The 22643-nt window shown below is 31.8% G+C and overlaps 2 protein-coding genes across 4 annotated transcripts in view; one reads left to right on the top strand and one right to left on the bottom strand.

Annotated features, from left to right (window-relative positions):
* LOC139485277 (pre-mRNA 3'-end-processing factor FIP1-like) overlaps nt 1–2325 on the top strand; it is a 30697-nt gene extending 28372 nt beyond the window's left edge. For 2 of the 3 annotated variants that reach the window (XM_071269625.1, XM_071269623.1), the window contains 3 exons: nt 604–675; nt 1102–1305; nt 2122–2325. In XM_071269625.1, the coding sequence (XP_071125726.1) occupies nt 604–675; nt 1102–1305; nt 2122–2263 (418 nt within the window). In that variant the 3' untranslated portion in view covers nt 2264–2325. The remainder of the gene's footprint in view (nt 1–603; nt 676–1101; nt 1306–2121) is intronic. The other variant, XM_071269626.1, reaches the window with a different exon arrangement.
* Nucleotides 2326–16537: 14212 nt separating this feature from the next.
* LOC139485276 (toll-like receptor 13) lies at nt 16538–20828 on the bottom strand. The gene is made up of 2 exons (XM_071269622.1): nt 20752–20828; nt 16538–18736 (listed from the first exon to the last, which is right to left on the bottom strand). Exon 2 carries the CDS (start codon nt 18731–18733, stop codon nt 16571–16573), a length of 2163 nt encoding a protein of 720 aa, XP_071125723.1. The 5' UTR covers nt 18734–18736; nt 20752–20828; the 3' UTR covers nt 16538–16570.
* Between the last annotated feature and the right edge of the window lie 1815 nt (nt 20829–22643).

Raw genomic sequence — 22643 nt, 5'->3', positions numbered from 1 at the left:
ACAACCTTATCTTTTGTATTGACTATTCACTGTTTCATTAAATGATGTTACTCTGTAACAAGATGCCAAAATCAGAACAATATTATGCCATTGCCTGGGTATCCATTGAATAGGATACAACTTAAAATCAAAACATTGTGATGTATGTTTTCAAAATTAATAACCAGAATACATTTGATTTTGAAAATGTGAATTATTGTGGTTTATTTGAAAACTTGAAATTTCAAGCCAGCCAAAATATATGTAGAAATCTTTTTTTTTTGTGTACAAATTTACTTTACCATGTGTACTGTGAAGTTATTTGTTTTCATTGATACCAATTTTCTTGCATTGAGACAAAAAAAATTATATCCATGGATATTTGATTTCAATGTCTGAATACAAGCCTTAATAAATTTATACTTTGTTCAATATTTGAATTTGTTGTTCTTCTTTACTTACAATATCAACAAAATATGGTATCTCATGAATAATTATGAATCCATAGTATACATTAAGTAAATTGTGGGTTTGATGGTGATAAAATGTCCATGATATGCATGCTAATGAATGTATTACAATATCGATTGGATTCAACAAGATAACAACTCTCTATGATTGCAGTTCAGGAAGTGAGAGAGATTTCAGATACAGAGATCGGAGATACGATAGAGATCAGGACCGTGATAGGGACAGGTAATTGTTTAATCCTCTTTTGGAATAGTCTTTAGGAAAGGGCACCTGCTATCAGGACTTAATTGATCTGCATTACAGAAATGTTGGGCAAAATACTTGTGATGAAGTCAAAATTATAGCTTTTGTTAAAGGTATTGTAAACATTTCAGTTACAAAAAATAACAAATTAATAAGTTACGTATTTTGATTTTGTTTTCAAGGATTCATCACTAATTTTATTTTCTCACTTAATGCTTTCATGGCTAATGAAATGGTTACTGCTTCAAAGTATTTACATATAAATAAAACTAGTGGTGTAATTGAAATCAAGTCACTGCTTTTGGCTCCTGCAACAAGTATATTCTAGGCCTGGAAACAACATGCATTAAAAGACTATGGGAATTTATTTCATATTAGAAATTACAAGAATACTTCATTTATTTTTAGGACTATTAGAGACAGAGACCGTTACAGCAATAGAGACCGTGAAAGGGATAGAGACCGTGATAGGGATAGGGACCGTGATAGAGAAAGGGACCGTGATCGTGACAGGGATAGGGACAGATACAAAGAAAGAGACACGTCAAGAACTAGAGAAGGTTCTAAAGATGTCAGGATTAAGGAAGAAAAACATCACAAATCTAGTAGAAGGTTAGTTAAGTTTAATTGTTTAGAAAATGAAGAAAATTTAATATATTTGCGTTTTGATTATTTAGATTGTTGTTAACATGGTTAACAAAATCAGATTACAACAATTACACAGATATTTTAAAGTGTTTCAGATGTAACGAATAATTTTATGCATATAATTGTTATCATTAGTAAGCTAAAATATCATAAATAAAGCAGTTAGATAATGAGATTATGACATTTTCTTAAAAATAAACAGAAGAGGGTTAGTAATAGAATAAATTAATAGTTGTGTCTCATCTGACTATATCATGTCACCAGTTAAATTGAAGAAGGAAGCTGGAGTACCTGGAGCAAATCCCCTAAGACCTTAGACAGAATAACTGGCAATCTAAGGCAAATTAGATCGGAAATTGAACTTACTTTGCATCAAGAGGGGTTCTTACCATATTGCTTGTCTACAATTGTTTTCCATTTATACAATGTGTTTGATCTATTGATTTGCCATCAAGTAAAGGACTTTCCATTTTGTATTTTTGCTATTTTACTTTTTGTTTAGCATTGTAGATAAACTACTTACACCCCTTTGCAACCAAGGCCCCTTTAGGAAAAGAAAGTTTACAGTTTCACTTGCATATTCATTTCAAGACAATTGTTTTAAAATCTTCAGCTTCTAAAACTTCAAGGAGGTTGTAAAAAATTGCATACAATGTTAGAAATATTGAAATTATAGAATGTGAGAACATTAAATTGTATTTTATTTTGGACCTTGCAATACCTTCATGGGTAGTCAAGGTTGTTAAAATCCACCCTCATCATATTTTATTTTTTTTACAGGAAAAAGGACGATGAAGATTCTGACCACCATAAAACTAAACATAAAAAGAAGAAGATTAAGAAAGAGAAGGACGATGATGATCAGTACCCTCCGACTCTTACGCAGGAGATGCCGCAAATTAAATCAGAACCTTCATCATGATCCTCATTGTCTTAAGTCATTGTGTCATCTTGTCATGTCGTTAATAAATGATGTAAATATAATACTATGTATTGATCAATTTTAGAGATATATGCAATAGGCATTTACTACAGTTTTGTTATGCTGAAAGAGGAGCTAAAGATACCAGAGAGACATTCAAACTCATAGATCGAAAATAAATTGACAATGATATGGCTAAAAAAGAACACAATAGTACACAAGACACAACATAGAAAACTAGACTAAGCAACAGGAACGCCGTCAAAGTTACTGGTGTGGAATATTATTGAAATCATTTCAAAGATAAAATATTGAAAATTTTTTTGTCAGGAAAAGAGAAAACATTGTTACATTGGTTACAACAGCTAAGCAGTGTTACTAGAGACAACTAATATAATCAATAGAATGGAAAGAAAACATTACAATAACAGCTCTTCCATGCAATATTAAACTAGACACTTTAGAAAACAAGTCTATATAAAAACCCAGCTGTTTTACATTTAACAACTGTTAATTCAGAAATTATTGTGTGCATTTATTATTGCGATTTATTCATTTAGACTAAAAAGCAATTTTAATTTTTGCGATATTGAGAAAAATACTATTTAATTCATATAAAGAATTTAATAAAATGTGAGTTTAAAGTACTGCGATTATTACCGAAAACCCTGTCGCTTTTACACAATAATAAAAACATCACAATAATTTCTGAATTTACAGTAAATACATTTTTAGACATTTCTCCTTGCAGAGATTTAATGGATGTCACTCTTTATCTTTTTTATTTGTTTGGCAACAAATTGGTAACACTTGCTATGACTTTAGTGTGGATTCATTTATTTTCTTTGATACCTAATATTTTGGATTAGGAAACATGTTCTTTTGCAAATACCTGGTTAATTTATATCCTCCCAGTCATGAAATTTGTCATCCCATGAATGACAATGAATGATACTAAATATAAAAGATATTCTGTGATGACCTTTCTAATAGTTGTTACCTACAAATCATAAGAATTCAAGCAACCATAGTTTGCAGTATTGATTACAAGATCCTAAAACTGTTGAAATAATGGAAGGTGTCTGTTGATATTCTATGATTTACATGATGTAATGTACTATTATATTATTAAAATTGAGAATGGAAATGGGGAATGTGTCAAAGAGACAACAACCCGACCAAATAAAAAACAACAGAAGAGGGTCACCAACAGGTCTTCAATGTAGCGAGAAATTCCCGCACCCGGAGGCGTCCTTCAGCTGGCCCCTAAACAAACTACCCACTAACTAGGCTCCTGACTTGGGACAGGCGCAAAAATGCGGCGGGGTTAAACATGTTTGTGAGATCTCAACCCTCCCCCTATACCTCTAACCAATGTAGAAAAGTAAACGCATAACAATACGCACATTAAAATTCAGTTCAAGAGAAGTCCGAGTCTGATGTCAGAAGATGTAACCAAAGAAAATAAACAAAATGACAATAATACATAAATAACAACAGACTACTAGCAGTTAACTGACATGCCAGCTCCAGACTTCAATTAAACTGACTGAAAGATTATGATTTCATCATATGAACATCAGGCACAATCCTTCCCGTTAGGGGTTTAGTATCATACCATCATAACATATATGAGAAGAACATAACCCGTGTCATGCCAACAACTGTTTTTAGAATAAATGTGTTTAGTACCCATGCAAAGACCTTATCAGTGACTCAATATTAACGCCAAAATATGCAATTTTTAATGACTTGACAACAGTATCGTAATTATATCCCTTCTTAATAAGTCTATTCAAAGGTGTTGTAAGTTTCTGAGGTGAATACTGACACCTTTGTGCTTTATAAAGAATATTTCCATAAAAAATTGGATGTGAAATACCTGAACGTATTAGAAGTCTGCATGTTGAGCTATATTTACGAATGATGTCTTTATACCGATGATAAAATTTAGTAAATGTTTTGACTAGTTTGTGATATCGAAAACCCTGATTAGTCCCTTACTGAAGAAGTCAAAGGGGGTACTTTAGGTTTGCACTCTGTTTGTCCATCTGTCAGTCTTGTAAAATTTTCTACACTTTTTTCATCTTGCCTGAAGATATGGATTTGATAATTGGTGTATTGTTTTATCATGACAAGTAACTGATGATTTTGTCCAGAGTTATGGTCATTGGACTTATAAAAGTTCACTCAATTAGTTTTCCTCACTTTTTTCATCATACTTGAAGATATTTGATTTGATATTTGGTGAACAGTTTTATCATGACAAATTACAGATCAAGTTCAATTTATTTCGTCTGATGATTTTGTGCAGAGTTATGGTCCTTGGGGTTAGTAAATTAACATTATTAATCAGTTTCCCACATTTTTCATGCTTGAAGATATTGACTTGATATTTGTTATTTTGTTTACACCCATGACAAGTTATAGATCAAGTTAGCATTTTGTTCCAGTACAATGAATTTTTAAACTGGTAGGGGACTGTATTGCTATGCAATACTCTCAAACTGTTTGTTCATTTAATTATTTCTCTGTGCTTAGTGTTCCTTTGTTTAAATGCACAATATTCCTGTCACAAATATTGATAAAACCAGATTCAAGCAACTATTTTTACTAATATAATAATTGATAATAGGTCTATATGTGACAATATGATGGGCTTAAAATACATATATAGATATATATTATATATATATATATATATTTATATTTATGATTATACATTCTCAAAATGTTTATTAAATCGAATAAAATAAATGCAGGGGAATATCTATTACGAAAAACATGACCTTGTAAAAGGTTGTTCAATTGACCGCTACGTTGCATATTTACATGCAGACCAGGTGGTGACATGTAGCAATTAGTTAAAACACGGGAAATATGTGTATTCTTTGACCATTAATCTCCAGGTTGGTCAAAACATGTCAATTAAAGTCAACTTAATAGATATTCATCCCTGTATCTTTTGATTTAAGACTATAATGGTCAAATTAATAGAAACCTTGACACTGTTTATATTCTGTATATATACTTGTGTATTTTACCGTATAGAGGAGACCGTCCGTGATGGACACTGGTCCAGACCGGCTTTAATAAACTACTGTTCCAAATAACCATGTGTTGTGTTAAATGTGGTTATTTTGGGTTAACCGTGACCAAAGGATATTAAGGTAAAGTGATTTTTTATTTGATACTCTTATTTAATTTCTCAAAATGGCTGATAAAGAATTTAATGTTAGGTCTGTTTTTCAAAACTTAGAAATACAAGTTCAAAGTTTCACTCAAAAGGTATTTAAAAAAGGCATTATTTCGATTGAAAGCTTTGATGGTTCAAAATCAGACAAATTAGGAATAGGTGTATCATTAAAAAAATGTTTTAATAGATAATGTTTTTTTAAGCGAAAATGTAGATATTTAATTTTTTTTATAAATCAATGGTGAAGGTTTAATTTTTTTATTGATATTTTTTTATGTAATCATTATCATAAGGGTGAGGGTACATATAATTGGTATTTGATTGTTTTAGTCAATATAAAAGACTGGCAACTTTGTTAGGTATTTAATAGTATAAGTCAATATATAAGATCTGCGTACATATTGTAATGATATAATGAGAAGTTTTTATATGCTGTTTTTTCAAAAGACAAAATAGATATTTAAATAAATTTAAAAAAAACAGGCTCAGACGAGTGTCTTATTTTACCAGTAAAGAAAGAATGTTAAATTCTTGAATAAAGTAAAGAGGTTGGCGGATGTCCAAGTGGTTTTCTTAAACTCTCTAATAAAACTTCCCAGAATAGTTCTGAACCTACACCGGAACGGTACTTTAAGGAGGGTGTACTATCCAGTAATGTACGTAATTGACTAGTCATATGTTTTGAGTCAATGGTATCTAGTATGATAGGAACAATGACTTCTTTCCCTTGGCGTCAGCGTCTCTCTTGTACAACATCTACTTCCCACTGACACCATTCACTTTGTGCGAAATTGTTTGATACAATAACTAAAACTTTCCATGACTTCTTAAGGAAATTGTCAACATTTACACTAATAGAATCTTCTGCTATGAAATTTCTATGGTGAATACATAGTTGTAATCCTTCTTCATTTTCAAGCCTGTTCAAGAGATCGTTGTGAACCCATTTTCTATCATTATCGCAGTACACAACGAAAGCGTGATATTCATAATCTTCTTCACTGTCAAGAGGGATGTATCCCTGTTTCCGGTTGTGATATACGCGTAGTAAATATATATAGTTCTTAATATTGCCTTGATACTTTGCAGCGATGGAACTAGACTTGCTACAATTCCCTTTCTAATATTTCTCTCTTACTAATTTATATGTTTACTGATAAGTGCCAGCCTACTGATTGCCCTTGGAGAAAGGCCTTCCTCCTGCAGATGTCAGTATAATTGTAATCTCCTAGTTATAGCAGTAAAATTATTAAAGGGGCAAAATTGAAAAAATAATAATAATTAGGAAGGGACATGTAGCAAGTCTACGATGGAACCAACAGTGATGACCGACAGAACAACAATTCCCAAGACAATTGCCATGGTATAAAGAGGATTCCATGGATTGCATATTTTCTCTGTAGGTTTATAATCTCTTAATAATATTCCATTCATATCTTTGGGATGTCTACATCTATATTGATTTGGATACTCCTTTAAAGTCGAACCATTCTTTTGAATCCAGTTTCGGAACCACATTTGGTCGCATATACATGAAAAAGGATTACGAGCTAGATTTTTATGTTTCTAGTCTGGACAAAAGGTCCACTGGAAAGCTGGTTTCATTGATGACTGCTATATGATTATGCCTTAAACTTAGATATTTTAGATGAGTCATATTACCAAAGATACGGTAACTGTCGTTCCAACCATTTATTCCATTGTCATCCAAATTTAATTTCTGAAGCAATTTCATATTTGTGAACACATTTCTTTGCAAATTTAGTATTTTAGTTGACGTGAGATACATTTTTTTTTTAACTTTCTCAGTGGTCTGAACATGTTTTGGAAGGTTGAATCATCAGATGGCATATAGTTATCTGTGAGATACAAGTTCCTTAGATTTGGACAAAAAGCAAAAAATTTGTTTGCCTTGTATCTATGTGATATATCAAAATGAAAATGTGACCCCTTTAAATTTAATGTCTCTAACGAAGAACTATTGAATGCATTTTGTGTAACATATCTTAAAGGGTTACAGATATTTTGCAAAATTAACGCTCTAAGCGATGGTAAAGAGGCAAATACATTATCTTGAAGTTTGCCAATACTTGTATAGTCCAAGTATATCGTTGAAAGTTTTGGTAAACAACGGAATGATTTGGTTCCAAGAAATCCAATAATGTTTCGACTCAAAATTATGGTATCTAAGTTAGGAAAATAACTAGTATCGTTTCTCCCACAAAATATAGGAACTTTTGGAAGCAGATTTGAACTCATATCTAGTATAATTAATGAAGTTAACCTAGTTAAAGTAACATGGCTTATTTCGTTATTGGCAAGAGATATTTCTGTTAAACCTGACATGGTTTTGAATGTCGTAAAGTTAATATATGTAAAACTATTGCCTTGCAAAATCAAATGCTTAACATTGCTTACATGATAATTATTAAACATATCTCTAGGAAGGTATTTCTACAAATTAAAATTGAATTCTATTTCATAAATCTTTAACTTTGGCAAACTCTGAAAAGACAAGTTAAGGGAAGTAATATTCAAATGAGGTTCAGATGATACAATAAGCGATTTCAAAAAAGTTATATTAAAAAACGCGTCCTTGTCAATACTGCGTAAAGCATTACCAGTAAAGTTTATTTTCTCAATCTGATGAAAAGTTAAATTGACCAACCCACTTTTGTTTATAAATCTTATACTTGTATTCGTAAATGTAACTGAACCAATATATTTTGGAAGTTTAAGAATGTAATGTAACGATCGTCCGGAACACACGGCTTTTCCATTCACCTTCTTTTGGCATTGACAAAACGGCTTGATAAATAAAGGCAACAGTAGTATACCGCTGTTCAAAACTCATAAATCCATGGACAAAAAACATAATCGGGGTAACAAACTAAAACCGAGGGAAACGCATTAAATATAAGAGGAGAACAACGACACAACACCGAAACGTAACACACACAGAAACGGACCAAGCAACAGACAAAACACCACGAGAATAACAAATATAACATCAAAACCAAATATGTGAATTTGGGATAGACAAGTACCGTGCCACGTCTTATCTCAATATCTCAAAAATAAGAGAAAACACAAACGACTCAACGTTAAAATGCAACACACACAGAAACGAACAATATTATAACAATGGCCATCTTCCTGACTTGGTACAGGACACTTTTAAAGGGGAATAAAAGTGGTGGGTTGAACCTGGTTTTATGGCATGCCAAACCTCGCACTTTAATGGCAAAGTTAAATATAACATTGAAATGACAACATAATATTACAAGACTACAATACAAATAAATAGGAGAACACATTAGACAAAGAAAAACATGATGAATAGATAACAAAAGGCATCAGGTTTAAAATTCAATACGCCAAAAACGCGTCTTGTCCACACAAGACTCACCAGTGACGCCCAGATATAAAAGTTTGAAAGTGAAAAAAGTACAAAGTTGTACAGCACTGAAGATCAAAAGTTGAAAAGGTTTTGCCAAATACGGCATTGTTGGTATGCCCGGGATAAGAACATTCTTATTATATAGAACAATTCATGCTATTGCAAACAGTAAATTTTATCAAATGAATATGAAAGAGATATACATAATGAAACTGAAGTATTAACTAAATACAGAAAACTAAACCCGAATACATAACGCCCAGATATAAAAGATCGAAAGTGAAAAAAGTACAAAGTTGTACAGCACTGAAGATAAAAAGTTGAAAAGGTTTTGCCAAATACGGCATTGTTTTTATGCCCGGGACATTCTATGGGAGCACTAGATAGATTGGCAATTTCTAACTTGATTACTAGAAGGAATAAAGTGATGACACATACTCTCTGGGAAATCATGACCTGTGAAATAAACAGTTCTGTAATAACAACCATTCATACAATATATTCATCTTGGGTCAACACACGCATGGTATAAGTTATTTTCTAGTCGACGCACTGTGGCAGTACATTTGTAACATAATATGTTTTTGAAACATGACAATTAAACTAAGAAATAATTTGTTTACGTTATGCTTCATTCTCGTTTGATGGATAAGCATTATATTTGTCTACATCATTGTTGTCAGTTATAATGTCTACTAACGTTAAATTGAGCAAATGAAAAACAATGTTAAATGCAAGCAGCCAACAATTGTGTTGTTATTCGACGTTAATATATTGAATACATTATTAAAGGATTAACGCCTTTTTAAAGGAATTTATCGGTGTATAAACTCGACCTATTCACTGACAAACAAATAAAAGTCGAACTTTTATGATATGTTTGTGAGTGACTCCGTCCAATTTATATTCAATATCATCCGTAAAACGGTTATTCAATAACGGTTAACCAACTCGTGATGGCGTCCGTAAAATTTACGAAGGGATGATTTCAACTTCACCATCTGGAACTCTTGATTGAATAGCTTCCTTGTGAGTAGCAATGCTCTATCAAGGATAGGAATTACAAGCCCGTGAATATCGTACTAATGTACAGGCATATACTCCGTGTAAAGGCGCTGCTGGAATGTTGCTACCTAGAAATTGATAGTTCACAATTGGGAAGCTGAAATCATCTCTTTTGTCGTAAAGTTGTGTTGTCAACCGACGCTCATTGTCAATTTCTAGATGTAAGTCAAGATAGGACACAGACTTAACTGTATATGTGGTATCCTTTATCTGTAATTCAATGGGATAGACTCGTTCAACATAAAGGTTGAGCTTCAATATCAGTTAAGATAATGAGTTCATGCAGAAAATTAAAACCATACATACCAATATATCATAAATGCATGAACCATCAAATGCAATTATAGTTTTGAAATTCCGAAAAAATATCTAAGTAGGTTTATACTTACTCTTTTCTATTTATTTGGATTATATATACCGCTTAACAGATGACACTTTCCTCCTTGTCTATATTTGGATCCACGTACTGCGTACTGAACTTTATACAACGGAAAACCAAAGTCAAGGATGAGTTGTTTAGTTGTATGTTGTATTAGGTGCATGGTTATATTCAAAATATGAATAGTTTACTTTTAATTTATTTTATTTTGTAGGACACTCTGTGACAATAGGTTGATTTAGTAACACACAAACAAGCAATATTCTTTTACTTATTTTTTTTTCATTTAAAAAGATGAAGACATAAATCCGCTAACAATGAAGAAGATCTCAATACAAACGAAAGGTTGTCTTATTGTGTCAAAGTTTTTTTTTAACGAAAATAGTAAGTTAAGTAGAAATATACTTGTGTCGTTTAAGATACAATCTTGTTTATAAAAAGATAAAACAAAAAAAGCCATGAATTAATAACAGAAATATGAATGATTCTTTTTTCATTAGTCAAAAACATTAAAATATTAGTCTACTTAGTTGACACATGGTTGAGGTGCTGTCCCAAATACAACAATATAAGTTGTTGATCTATTGACAGGCGACAACACCTGTTTGTAACAAAAAAGATGAATATTCTTTATATATTTGAATGGCGAAGTTTAACTTTAAAACCCTTGTACAAAGACATTTTTTGTTAAATCCTATATTTCATCAAAATCTTGAAAATGTACACCTTTGATAATCCCGTATTGTAATTATTGTCATCCAATTACACTTTGTATGCGTCAACATAAACCATCACACGCTTGTTAGAGATCTTGCAGTCGCATTGCTCAAGTTCAAATGAAAAACTTTAAAGGGGCACTAGCTGTCAAATTGATATTCATCAAATTCTCATATTTGATTTATAACCATGTGAAACTTTTATCGAAACTATAAAACGTCTAAAATAAACAATTTACAGGACATGGGCTCGATAAAATATAGCTTCGTTTCGTGTGAATTTAAGTCTTGACGCCATCAAATCAACTATCGAATTGACATCCGAAGACCTCCGATGGTCATATTAGCGATATAAACATAAATATAGATATAATTAGAAAGGTCACTCGTGCAATTGGATTTTTCTAGGTCTGTTTAATTTCATATCATAGATAAGAAGTATGTTAATCATCGTTTTTACCTGTTTAAGAATTATTTTTGGTGGATCGAATTAGTCGATCAAATGATTTACCTTTGTTTCACTTTTAATGTTGACATTCTTTCCTGACGCACACTTCGTACCTTATCCATCTCTAGGTAAGGGGTCCAATTGAATTTCGCATGCATACGAATTCAAGGAGGTTGCTAGTTAATAATTCATCATCAATGTTTCTTAGACTTATTTGAAAAACTTGAAACATACTGATGAAATGCGAATTATTATTTCACTTTCATAAATGATTGAACAAAACAAAATCTCGATTTTTAGCTCACCTGGCCCGAAGGGTGAGATTTGATCATCACTTGACGTCCGTTGTCCGTCGTCGTTAACTTTTACAAGACATTTTAACCAAACTAGGCCTAAATCATCTTTGAAGTATCTAGTTAAAAAATGTGTCCGGTGACCTGGCCAACCAACCAAGAGGGCCGCCATGGCTATAAATAGAACATAGCGGTAAAATGTAGATTTTGGCTTATATCTCTGATACCAAAGCATTTAGAGCAAATCTGACTTGGGGTAAATTTGTTTATATCAGGTCAAGATCTATCTGCCTTGAATTTTCAGATGAATCAGACAACTAGTTGTTAGGTTGCTGTCCCTGAATTGGTAATTTTAACGAAATTTTGCAGTTTAGGGTTATTATCTTGAATATTATTATAGATAGAGATAAACTGTAAACAGCAATAATGTTAAGCAAAGTAAGATCTAAAAATAAGTTGAATCGACTTAAATAGTCAGTTGACTCCTTAAAGAGTTATTTCCCTTTAAAGTCAATTTTTAACAATTTTTTGTATTGTTTTTTAATCTTTTACAAAAATCTTTTCCTCTGAAACTCCTGAGACAAATTTAACCAAACTTGTCCACCATCATCATTAGGGTATCTAGTTTGAAAAATGTGTCCGATGACCCCGCTGGTGAACCAAGATGGCCGAAATGTCTAAAAATAGTAGATAGGGTAAAATACAGTTTTTGGCTCATATCTTTGGAACCAAAGTATTAGAGCAAATCTGATAGTTAGAGATAATCTGTAAACAGCAATAATGTACAGCAAAGTAAGATATACAAAAAGTCAACATGACCAATTAACCCCTTTAGGAGTTATTGCCTTTTATAGTAAATTTTTAACAATTTTCATGAATTTTGTAAAGTAAGACATACAAATAAGTCAGTATGACTAAAATGGTTAATTAACCCTTAAGAAGTTATTGCCCTTTGTAGTAAATTTTTAACAATTTTCATAAATTTTGTTTTATTTGAATGTCAAAGTAACATGTATGCTATGTATTCTATTCACCAGAACAGATTTTACCTATTTTCAGTGTTTGGATTTTATCTAAAAAACTGTTTGCAGTTTTACTTTTTAAAGTTGCAATTGAACAAGAATAACAAAAAACCTTAAAAAAAATCCAAAGCCAGTATGCACAATTAAATGTCCTCATTTGCTGACTATCACATTTCTCTAGCTGAACAAAACAGGCTCATATGAGTCTCTTTAGGCGAGTGACTTATTTCAAAAAGACGCTTAGTTAACGACTTTAATGCACCCACCTAACCCACGGCTGTATTATATATCATTCGAAAGTTAATAATCTGTACTTTCTGTTTTGCCCGGTCGTAAAAAAATCGTACGGTGCATTTTCTGTTAAATCAAGGTCAAACGTCATGAATAAACATTCTAATTTTTGCGATTACTAAACAAAAAGCCATTTTCTAATTCTTGTATCATAAAATTTTCCAAAAGATCATATGAACTTTATGGAACATGATACATTATTTCCAAATCAAATAAAACATAAGAGGTTAAATGCGCAATATTTCCCGAAAAATTGAAATTTATCACAAATCCTAAAAAAATGAAAAATTGTTCTAAAAGCAAAATATATCTTGGGGAATCGATATTTGTATGCTAAAAAAATAGATAAATGTATATGTTTTAGGTCAAGATATATTTGTTTTGTAATTTTAAGATGCAATTATTAATTGTTATTCATAGAACAGCCTTGTATTGAAGTGTTTGCAGTTGCCCAAAAATCTGCAATCTGCAAATAGTGATCATTTTGTTATTCTATGTTAAGATAGCACATCGCTTATTGTCAATATCAGGGAGGAGAATAATTTTCCATAATAAAAAAGGGGTATTTAAAGTTCGAAAAGAATATATACGAACTAATTGTGGTAAAAATATGTTTTTTACGAAGTCAAACTTATTTACTTTTTGTAATCATGTTTAAATGCAAACATGACTTTGCGACTAAATCGTAGGCAACATTGAAATAAGTAACCTTGTAAAGAAACACTTGCTTGTCCAAAGCGGGATGTTATAAACGAACTAAATAGAACTCTGCTGCAACTTATTTAGTTTAAAATCGTGTTAGTCATATTAAATGTGTTTAGAAGTTTAATCGCTTTAATTGTTTGAATAAAAGATGCTTTGATCATTTTCAACATAAGCTTTTAAAATACAAATGCAGGTCATTGTGTATGTAAAACACTATAAGCAGTTGTGAAATAAAAATAATGAAAAAGTTGAATACCCTTCCTGACCTCATAAGATCATTCGCTGTTTTAGGCAGTGATCGTTTTCATGGTGTGCTGTGTTTTGTGGACTGTTGTTCGTCTCTCGGACTTTAATTTAATTTTGTGCATTGTTTTAATCAAGTTTATTTGATTCATGGTTTGAGATGTTGATTGTCCCTTTGGTAATGAAAATCGGCAAAAAACGAACAAGACAAGCAACAATATACAAAACCCAACATATAAAACTACAGATAGAGTAACACAAACCCCCAAAAAATATTTGGGGTGAACTCAGGGGCTCCCAAAGGGTAAGCAGATCATGTTCCACATGCGACACCCGTCTTGTGGCTATGTAATTCCTAACTCGGTGCCAAGCCTTATTCGGTAGGTGACAATCAAGGCAGAGATGACGGTATTTTGGATACGTCGATTGGAACTTATCAGTCGTCATCTGGCGAAACAGATATTTCATAATTGTCGACCAACTCGTAGTGGCGTCCATAAAATGTTCAAAGGGATAATTTCAATTTTGCATTTGAACTCTGGTTTAAAACCATATTCGAACCACAATTTTTCTTCAAATGCCCTGTACCAAGTCAGGCATATGGCAGTTGGTATCCATTAATATGTTTTTTGTATGTTGGCGTTTGTTTTTGTAGCAGTTCAGTGTTTCTGTTATATCGTTGTGTTTCTGTTATATCGTTGTGTTCCTCTTATAGTTGATGCATTTTCCTTGGTTTTGGTTTGTGACCCGGATTTGTTTCAGTTACTAGTAAATCGATTGATGACTATTGAATAGCGGTAACCTAGAGTTGCCTTTATTTAATATCTTCATTGTGAGCAGTTACGCACTATCACGAAAATCGTGAAGTAAATGCAAGCTCTGAAATATTGTATCAACTTGGAGATATATACTCAACAAGAAGATTCCGCGAAATCGCGTTACAATTGGGCAAGTTTTTAAATAAAAAGGTTTATTTTGTTTCGTCGACTGAGCATGCAAAGACAAATTAAGGAAATACAAAACCCTACATTTATACGTCATATCATAAATATTTCGGACTTGTTATTGTTTCAGAGGATTTTCAATGAAATCGGTCTCCTCCTTTAGTAGTATAGATATGCAGGCGTTGCTATAATATTGCTACATAGAAATGAAAACTTTATAATTTGGTAGTAAGGAGTGTTTTATGGGTTGATTTATGCTCTTCGTAAAACTTGTTTTCAACCAACCCTCATCGTCGATTTCAAGATACGTGATAAGGTTAACTATATCTGTTGAGTCTTTTATTTTCAATTTCAATGGAAAATACGATTCCAACATTGTCACAAATTTGGCACTATTCAGTGAGATGACATCATCTATATAGTGGACAGTAAAGTTTCAAGATAATGGTAGCCTCTTTTCAGTCGTCATCAGAAACTCTTGCATGAGGTCATCCTCGTATGAAAAATGAACTAGTCATTCAAGCTAATCAGGAAGTCTAGTTGCAACTAGAATCGTTGCGTAGTAATGGATTTTTTTTCTTCAAAATTATTCTTATTTGATGAATTAATGCATTTAAACAATGAACAACGCAATTTAAGCAATCAAGAAGTCATGTTTTATAATGTTTATACTGGTTTTTTAATTCTTCGAAATTTCAATTTTCATCTATTATTTTCTATTTATGTTTGTCTAAATCTTCAATTTCTTTTTTATGGTTCACATTAAATAAATTAAAGGTCTTTTCACTACATCAATATCTATAATAAAGCTACAAATCAAACAATTAGAAAAGTCGAAAGATGTTTATTTCAGTCTGGTAGTTAAAATGCAGATTGTAATCTCTTAGTATCGCCCCCTTTATTTTAAGCAATAGTATGATTTGCGCACATATTTTTTTACTTCAAATTTTTCAGATTCTTAAGAATTTGTTGAATAAATCTTATATTGACAACATACAATGTTTAAATAGGAAGAAATGCTTAAAAGCTGGGTTTTTTTCGCAGATGGCAGTATTTTGGGCAACTGTATGAGTTGTTATGATTTGCTGTTTGATTAGAAGTAAGCATAATTTTAGGAATGTATGATGTCAAAAACTTCTTTGATAGTCATTACAGGGTTTTACTTAGTTTTAAGTGACTATCAGTTGCATCAGATAGAAAAATTTTGGTTTTCACACATTTTGTTAACTTTTACTCGAATTTCAGTTAACATGTGCTGTCTAGCAACAAAACGCTTTGAATATTTAAAAATGCATATGATTAATGACTGTTAATCTCTCTATTAAAAGTTTAAATTGTTTGCATATATGAATTTAGTGTATAAAAGTCATATTATGCAATCAAGCTGAAATCTTAGAAAATATGTACTTATTCGTCCTTGGCCTTTGATCTTGATTTGACGGAAATTGCACCGTACGATTTTTTTACGACCGGGCAAAACAGATAGTACAGAAGTGTAGCTTTCAAATGATATATAATTTAGCCGTGTGTTAGGTAGGTGCATTAAAAATTTAATTTTATGGTTAAAGTCACTCGCCTACTTGTTTTACCAGTAAAGCAAAGCGGTTAAATCCTTGAATAAAGTAAAGAGGTCGGTGGATGTCCTAGTGGCTTTCTTAAACTCTCTGATAAAACTTTCCAGAATAGTTCTGTACCTACTCCGGATCGGTATCTTAAGGAAGGCGTACTATCTAACAATGTACGTAACTGACTAGTCATGTGTTTTGAGTCAATGGCTTCAAGTATGATAGGAATTATGACTTCTTTTCCTTGTCGTCGGCGTCGTTCTTGTACAACATCTACCTCCCACTGACACCATTCACTTTGTGCGAAATTGTTCGATACAATAACTAAAACTTTCCATGACTTTTTAAGGAAATTGTCAACATTTACAGTAATAGCATCTCCTACAACGAAATTTCTATGGTGAATACAGATTTGTAATCCTTCTTCATTTTCAAGCTTGTTCAAGAGATCGTTGTGAACCCATTTCCTATCATTATCACAATACACAACAAAAGCGTGATATTCGTAATCCTCTTCACTGTCAAGAGGGATATATCCCTGTTTCCGGTTGTGATATACACGTAGTAAATATATATAGTTCTTGATATTGTCCTGACACTTTGCAGCGATAGAAACAACAGTGATGAACGATATAATTACAATTCCCATGACAATTGCCATGGTATACAGAGGATTCCATGGATTGCACATTTTCTCTGTAGGTTTATAATCTTTCAATAATATTCCACGCATATTATTTGGATTTCCACAGCCGTATTCCTTTGGATACTCCATTAAAATCGAATCATTCTTTTGAATCCAGTTTAGGAACCACATTTGGTCGCAAGTACATGAAAAAGGATTACGGGCTAGATATAATTTTTCTAGTCTTGACAAAATGTCCTCTGGAAAGCTGGTTTCATTGATGACAGATATACGGTTGTGTCTTAAACTCAGATATTTCAAAGATGTCATATTACCAAAAATATGGCAACTGTCGTTCAAATCTGTTATCCCATTTTCATTCAAATGTAATGTATGAAGCAATTTCATATTTGTGAACACATTTGTAGGCAGATTAAGCATCTTAGTTTTTGTGAGATACAATTTCTGTAACTTTCTCAGTGGCCTAAAAATCGTTCGGAAGGTTAAATCGTCAGATGGCATATTGTTCTCTGTGAGGTCCAATTTCTTTAGATTTGGACAGGAAGCAAAAATTTTGTTTGCATCGTATCTTTGGTTCATGTTAAAATGAAAATTTGATCCTTTTAAATCCAAAGTCTCTAACGAAGAACTATTGAACGCATTTTGTTTAATAGATTTCAGAGGATTACCGATGCTATGTAAATGTAACTTTTGCAGCGATGGTAAAAATGCAAACACATTATCTTGAAGTTTACCAATCTTTGTATAATCCAAGTTTAACGTTGAAAGTCGAGGTAAACATCTGAATGACTTGCGACCAAGAAAACCAATATTGTTATGACTTAACGTTAAAGTTTCTAAGTTAGGAAAATAACTAGTGTTGTTTCTTCTACAAAAAGTTGGAACTTTTGGAAGCAGATTTGAACTCAAATCTAATTTGGTTAATGAAGTTAACTTAGTAAAAGAAATTTGACTTATTGTGTTATCAGCAAGAGAAATTTCCCGTAATCTGGTCATGGTTCTAAATGTCGTAAAGTTGACAGAGGAAAAGATATTACCTTCCAAAAATAAAGACTTAACCTTACTGAAGTGATAATTGTTGAACATATCTTTGGGAAGGGATTTCCAAAAATTAAATGAAAAGCCAAAAACTAAAATCTTTAACCTAGTCAAACTCATAAAAGACGATTTCAGGGAATTGAGATTCAAACGAGATTCACGTGAAATAATAAGCGTGTCAAGGAAAGTCAAATTTCGAAACGCGTCTTTGTCAATACTGAGTAAAAGATTACCAGTAAAGTTTATTGTCTCCATTTGATTAAAAGTTAAATTAACCAATCCAAATGTTTCTATAACACTGATACTTGTATTCGTGAATTCAACTAAGCGGACATATTTCGGAAGTCTTGGAATGTAATGTAAAGATCGCCCGGAACACACAGCACTTCCGCGCGATTTCTTTTGACATAGACAAAACGGCTTAAGACATTCTACTGGAGCATTGGAAAGATCGCCAAATGCAAATTCTACGACTAGAAGGCCGACAGTGCAGATAACAAATCCTCTGAGAGAAATCATGACCTGCAGAAAATAACAAAAAGATTAGAATTAACAACCATCTCTGCAAGTTATTCGTTTTAGGTCAAATCAAATTTTAAAACAGTATGGTTTTATTTTGAATTCTAGACGATGTAGCGTGGCAGTACATTTGAAATACGAAATTTGAAAATGTTTATTTTAGGTAACTGCATACGGTGTAAAAGAGAAGGTTCAATATGGGGTCAAGGTTGATGTATGGTATACCGCCATCTTGTATTGTAGACTATTGCAGTACACAATCAGTCATTTTTATTTGCCTATGTCTGCAAATTTGTAGACAGATGTGCAATTTTATTGATTCGACAGTTTATTTAAATGAAGAAAACTTGCTGATTTATTTCATTATCCTAAATACTTAAACAAATATCAAACATTTGTGTTTAAGAATCATTTTTTTCAACTAAGCCTTTTAAGGGGAGATAACTCTTTTAGTAACAAATTTATACCGGACTGATAGGGAAATTTTTAATTTCTATTTGTAGCAAGAAAACAATTTCGGTGAAACCATTTTTTCTTTTTGTTTTCTTAAAACCTATTGTAAAACCTATCTCTTCACAATCAATTTCAAGATTCTATCTCTTTTAATGCACAAAAATGTGTTTTTTTAAGATCATTTTAAGCAAATTAAGCCAATTTTCAACTACTCAAAGCTTAAAAAATAGTCAGTAACCAATCCGTTTTAATATATTTTTGAAAAGGTCATAGTTAAATCTTCATTTTGGCAAAGTATAAGAAAATTCTATCTTGGGGGAAACATATAATTATGATCTACCTTAAATTGGCCCTATATTCACAAAAACTTCTAAAACAGTTGAAGTTAAAATTATTTACTTTTAAATGCCTTAAATTGACAGTAAAAAAGACAAAATTGTACGATATCTTGCCATTTTGGCTTGTTATGAGAACGAATATAGAGCTCTAACATTGACCCAACAAATATCAAAACAAGAAATTTGATTTTGATGTCCAGACCAGATTCTAGCTACGATGCTAATATTATATGAAACAAATAAAAGATATAGTTTATAGAAGTTACGAGCTTTACTTCGCTTTTGAAATCTCTTTGAACCCTTAAGCCCACGTACTGGTATTAAAGAAGTGAAGCGTAAATTTAAACTTGTAGCATTTTGGAGCATATAAACGTTTAAAATATGCCACACAGTCCTATATTTTGACCTTTGAAAAAAAAGTAGTGCATATCAACTTTCCATTCTATGATATATTTTTTTTTCAAAACTTCATAGTAAAAGTTGTACATTTCTAGCCGTAAAAGGAGTTCCTATGGTAAAAAGCATTGTAGATATTTACAAAATTGCAACCTGTAACACGAACGATATGACAACTGTTCGTTATAGAAGATTGTTCACCTAATCTGATTCTAGTTATCAAAGGTACCAGGATTATAATTTAGTACGCCAGACGCGCGTTTCGTCTACATAAGACTCATCAGGGACGTTCATATAAAAATATTTATAAAGCCAAACAAGTACAAAGTTGAAGAGCATTAAGGATTCAAAGTTCAAAAAAGTTGTGCCAAATACGACTAAGGTAATCTATGCCTGGGATCAATTGATAACATGAGCGCGTTTAGAAATGGTAATTACTACGCTGTTTTAAAAATGATTCTATCTATACATCTGTGTTTTTATTTTTAAAATAATTAATATGTTTCTTGTTAAAAAGAGATAAATCATGGTAACATGCAACAAAAAATACCAAAGGAATTACATGAACTCATAAAAAGAGCGAGATCGACTGTCATGTGTCATTATAACAATAATAATCAGTAAATCTTTACCGGTAAAATGAACTTTCCCATTTTGCAACTTTAACGACAAAAAAAAAGTAGGAAGAATTCAAGATATAAAGATGATATACATTTAAATTATTAGGAAAACATGATACATACGAATACAGTTAAATCATTTATGACTAAAAACAGTCAGTTATAATTCTATGTAAAAATTCCAAAAAAGATGATAGTTAAGATATAATACTTGCTGTTTTCTGTTTCAATGGACTTCAAATGTTACATATATAGCTTCAGTGATAACAATTTCTTCCTTGTTTATTTTGAAACCACTTGATGAAAAATTTACAACGGAAAACCAGAATCAAGGTTCAAACTTGAGTTGTATTGTTTATTTGGACAAACATATCAATGGCTTTTATTTTAGTTTAAAAGGTGACACTGTGACAAAAAGATCATTTAGTAACAAATAATCAAGCAATACTAATATATCATTGTACTTAAATGTCTGATTTAAAAAGATGAAGGCATCAATCAGTTTAAAATAAAGATGATCCCAATGCATACAAAAGGTTGAGTAAAATTGTCAAAGTTCTTTAATAAAATACTTGTGTCGTTCAGGACCACATTAAAGTTAAGATACAATCTTTTTTATAAAAAGATAAAAAAAAAAACCTGAATGCATAACAGAAAGATAAAAAAATGTAATTTCATGAGTCAAAAACATTAATAATCTAGCCTGATTAGTTGACGACTTGTTGAAGTGCTGTACAAAACGCCTAAGAATGGATTCTAGATTGTAATTTCTCAATCGGTTGACAAGAGTCTTTAAACTTGACTATTTATAAGTCATATGATCCTTCTTCTTTAACAAAGAAAATTTAACATACATGCAGACTTTCGTTTCTTTTATGGCTCTAATTAGAAAACAAAGTGCTCAAACAAATGTATACTATAGTTAGTGGGAAAAACAAGTACCCAGCCACGTCCACTCTGTGTTTTTGTTAGATGTATTTCTTTTTGTTTCCATCTGATGAGTTCAGCCTTTTTCAACTGATTTTTATATTTCGTTCTTATGTTGTACTGTTACACCACCGCTAGGGGGATGGTTCAGACCCCGCTTATATGTTTAACCCCGCCACATATGTACGTATGTGCCTTTCCCAAGTAAGGAGCATGTAATTCAGTGGTTATTGTTTGTTGTGAGGTTAAAATTTGTTTTTCATTTATAATATTTGGTTTGTTCATTAATTAGGCCATTAGTTCTCTCGTTTAAACTGTTTTCCATTTATTCATTTCGGGTCTTTTATAGCTGACCATGCTTATTGGTGCAGGCCGTACGGTGACCTTTAGTTGATAAAATCTGTGTCATTTGTTCTCTTGTGGAGAGTATTCTCATTGGCATTCATACCAGATCTTCTCTTTTATATATAGGTATTACATTCAGCACTCTAAATTTGCAAGACTGTTTTAAATTAGAAAAAAATTGAACATGTACCAAGTATACCTATCTGGAGTTTGTGTTATCTGATGTTTTACTTTTTTGTTTAAATGTTTTTTTTTCAATGTTTAGGGTTGGTGTTGTCCAATGTTGTCTGTTATTCTTAAAATGTAATCCATATTTTAAATATTGTTTTGATTTTTATGAAATTATACCTGGACAACAGCTTTTATACCTATTCAATATATAGATATCTTTTAAAGTTAGTAGTATATCTTATACCGAAATCTTCTTAACCTTATTTGTTATGAGATATCTTATTAACCATATAAGATATATTTTAAATTAGATAAGAGATCAATGACACTCCAACACTTAATGTGAACACTTCATTCAATACGTGAAAAATCCTCAAATTATCATAATCGGAAAGTACTTAATAAAACCGGATTTAGTTTGTATGCCCCATTTATGGGCATTATGTTTTCTGGTCTGTGTGTCCGTTTGTCCGTCCATTCTTTCGTTCGTTCGTCCGTTCGTCCGTCCGTCCGTTCGTCCGTCTGTCCCGCTTCAGATAAAAGTTTTTGATAGAGGTAGTTTTTAATGAAGTTGAAGTCCAATCAACTTGTAATTTGGTACACCTGTTCCCTATGATATGATCTTTCTAATTTTGAATTTGTATTAGAGATTTTACCCCA

The sequence above is a fragment of the Mytilus edulis genome, chromosome 8, assembly GCF_963676685.1.
Source record: "Mytilus edulis chromosome 8, xbMytEdul2.2, whole genome shotgun sequence".
Taxonomy (NCBI): Eukaryota; Metazoa; Mollusca; class Bivalvia; order Mytilida; family Mytilidae; genus Mytilus; species Mytilus edulis.
This window is presented reverse-complemented; position numbering and strand designations above follow the sequence as displayed.

Coding starts and splice junctions, on each gene's coding strand:
- LOC139485276 (XM_071269622.1), bottom strand. CDS start 18,733: ATGATTTCTCTCAGAGGATTTGTTATCTGCACTGTCGGCCTTCTAGTC.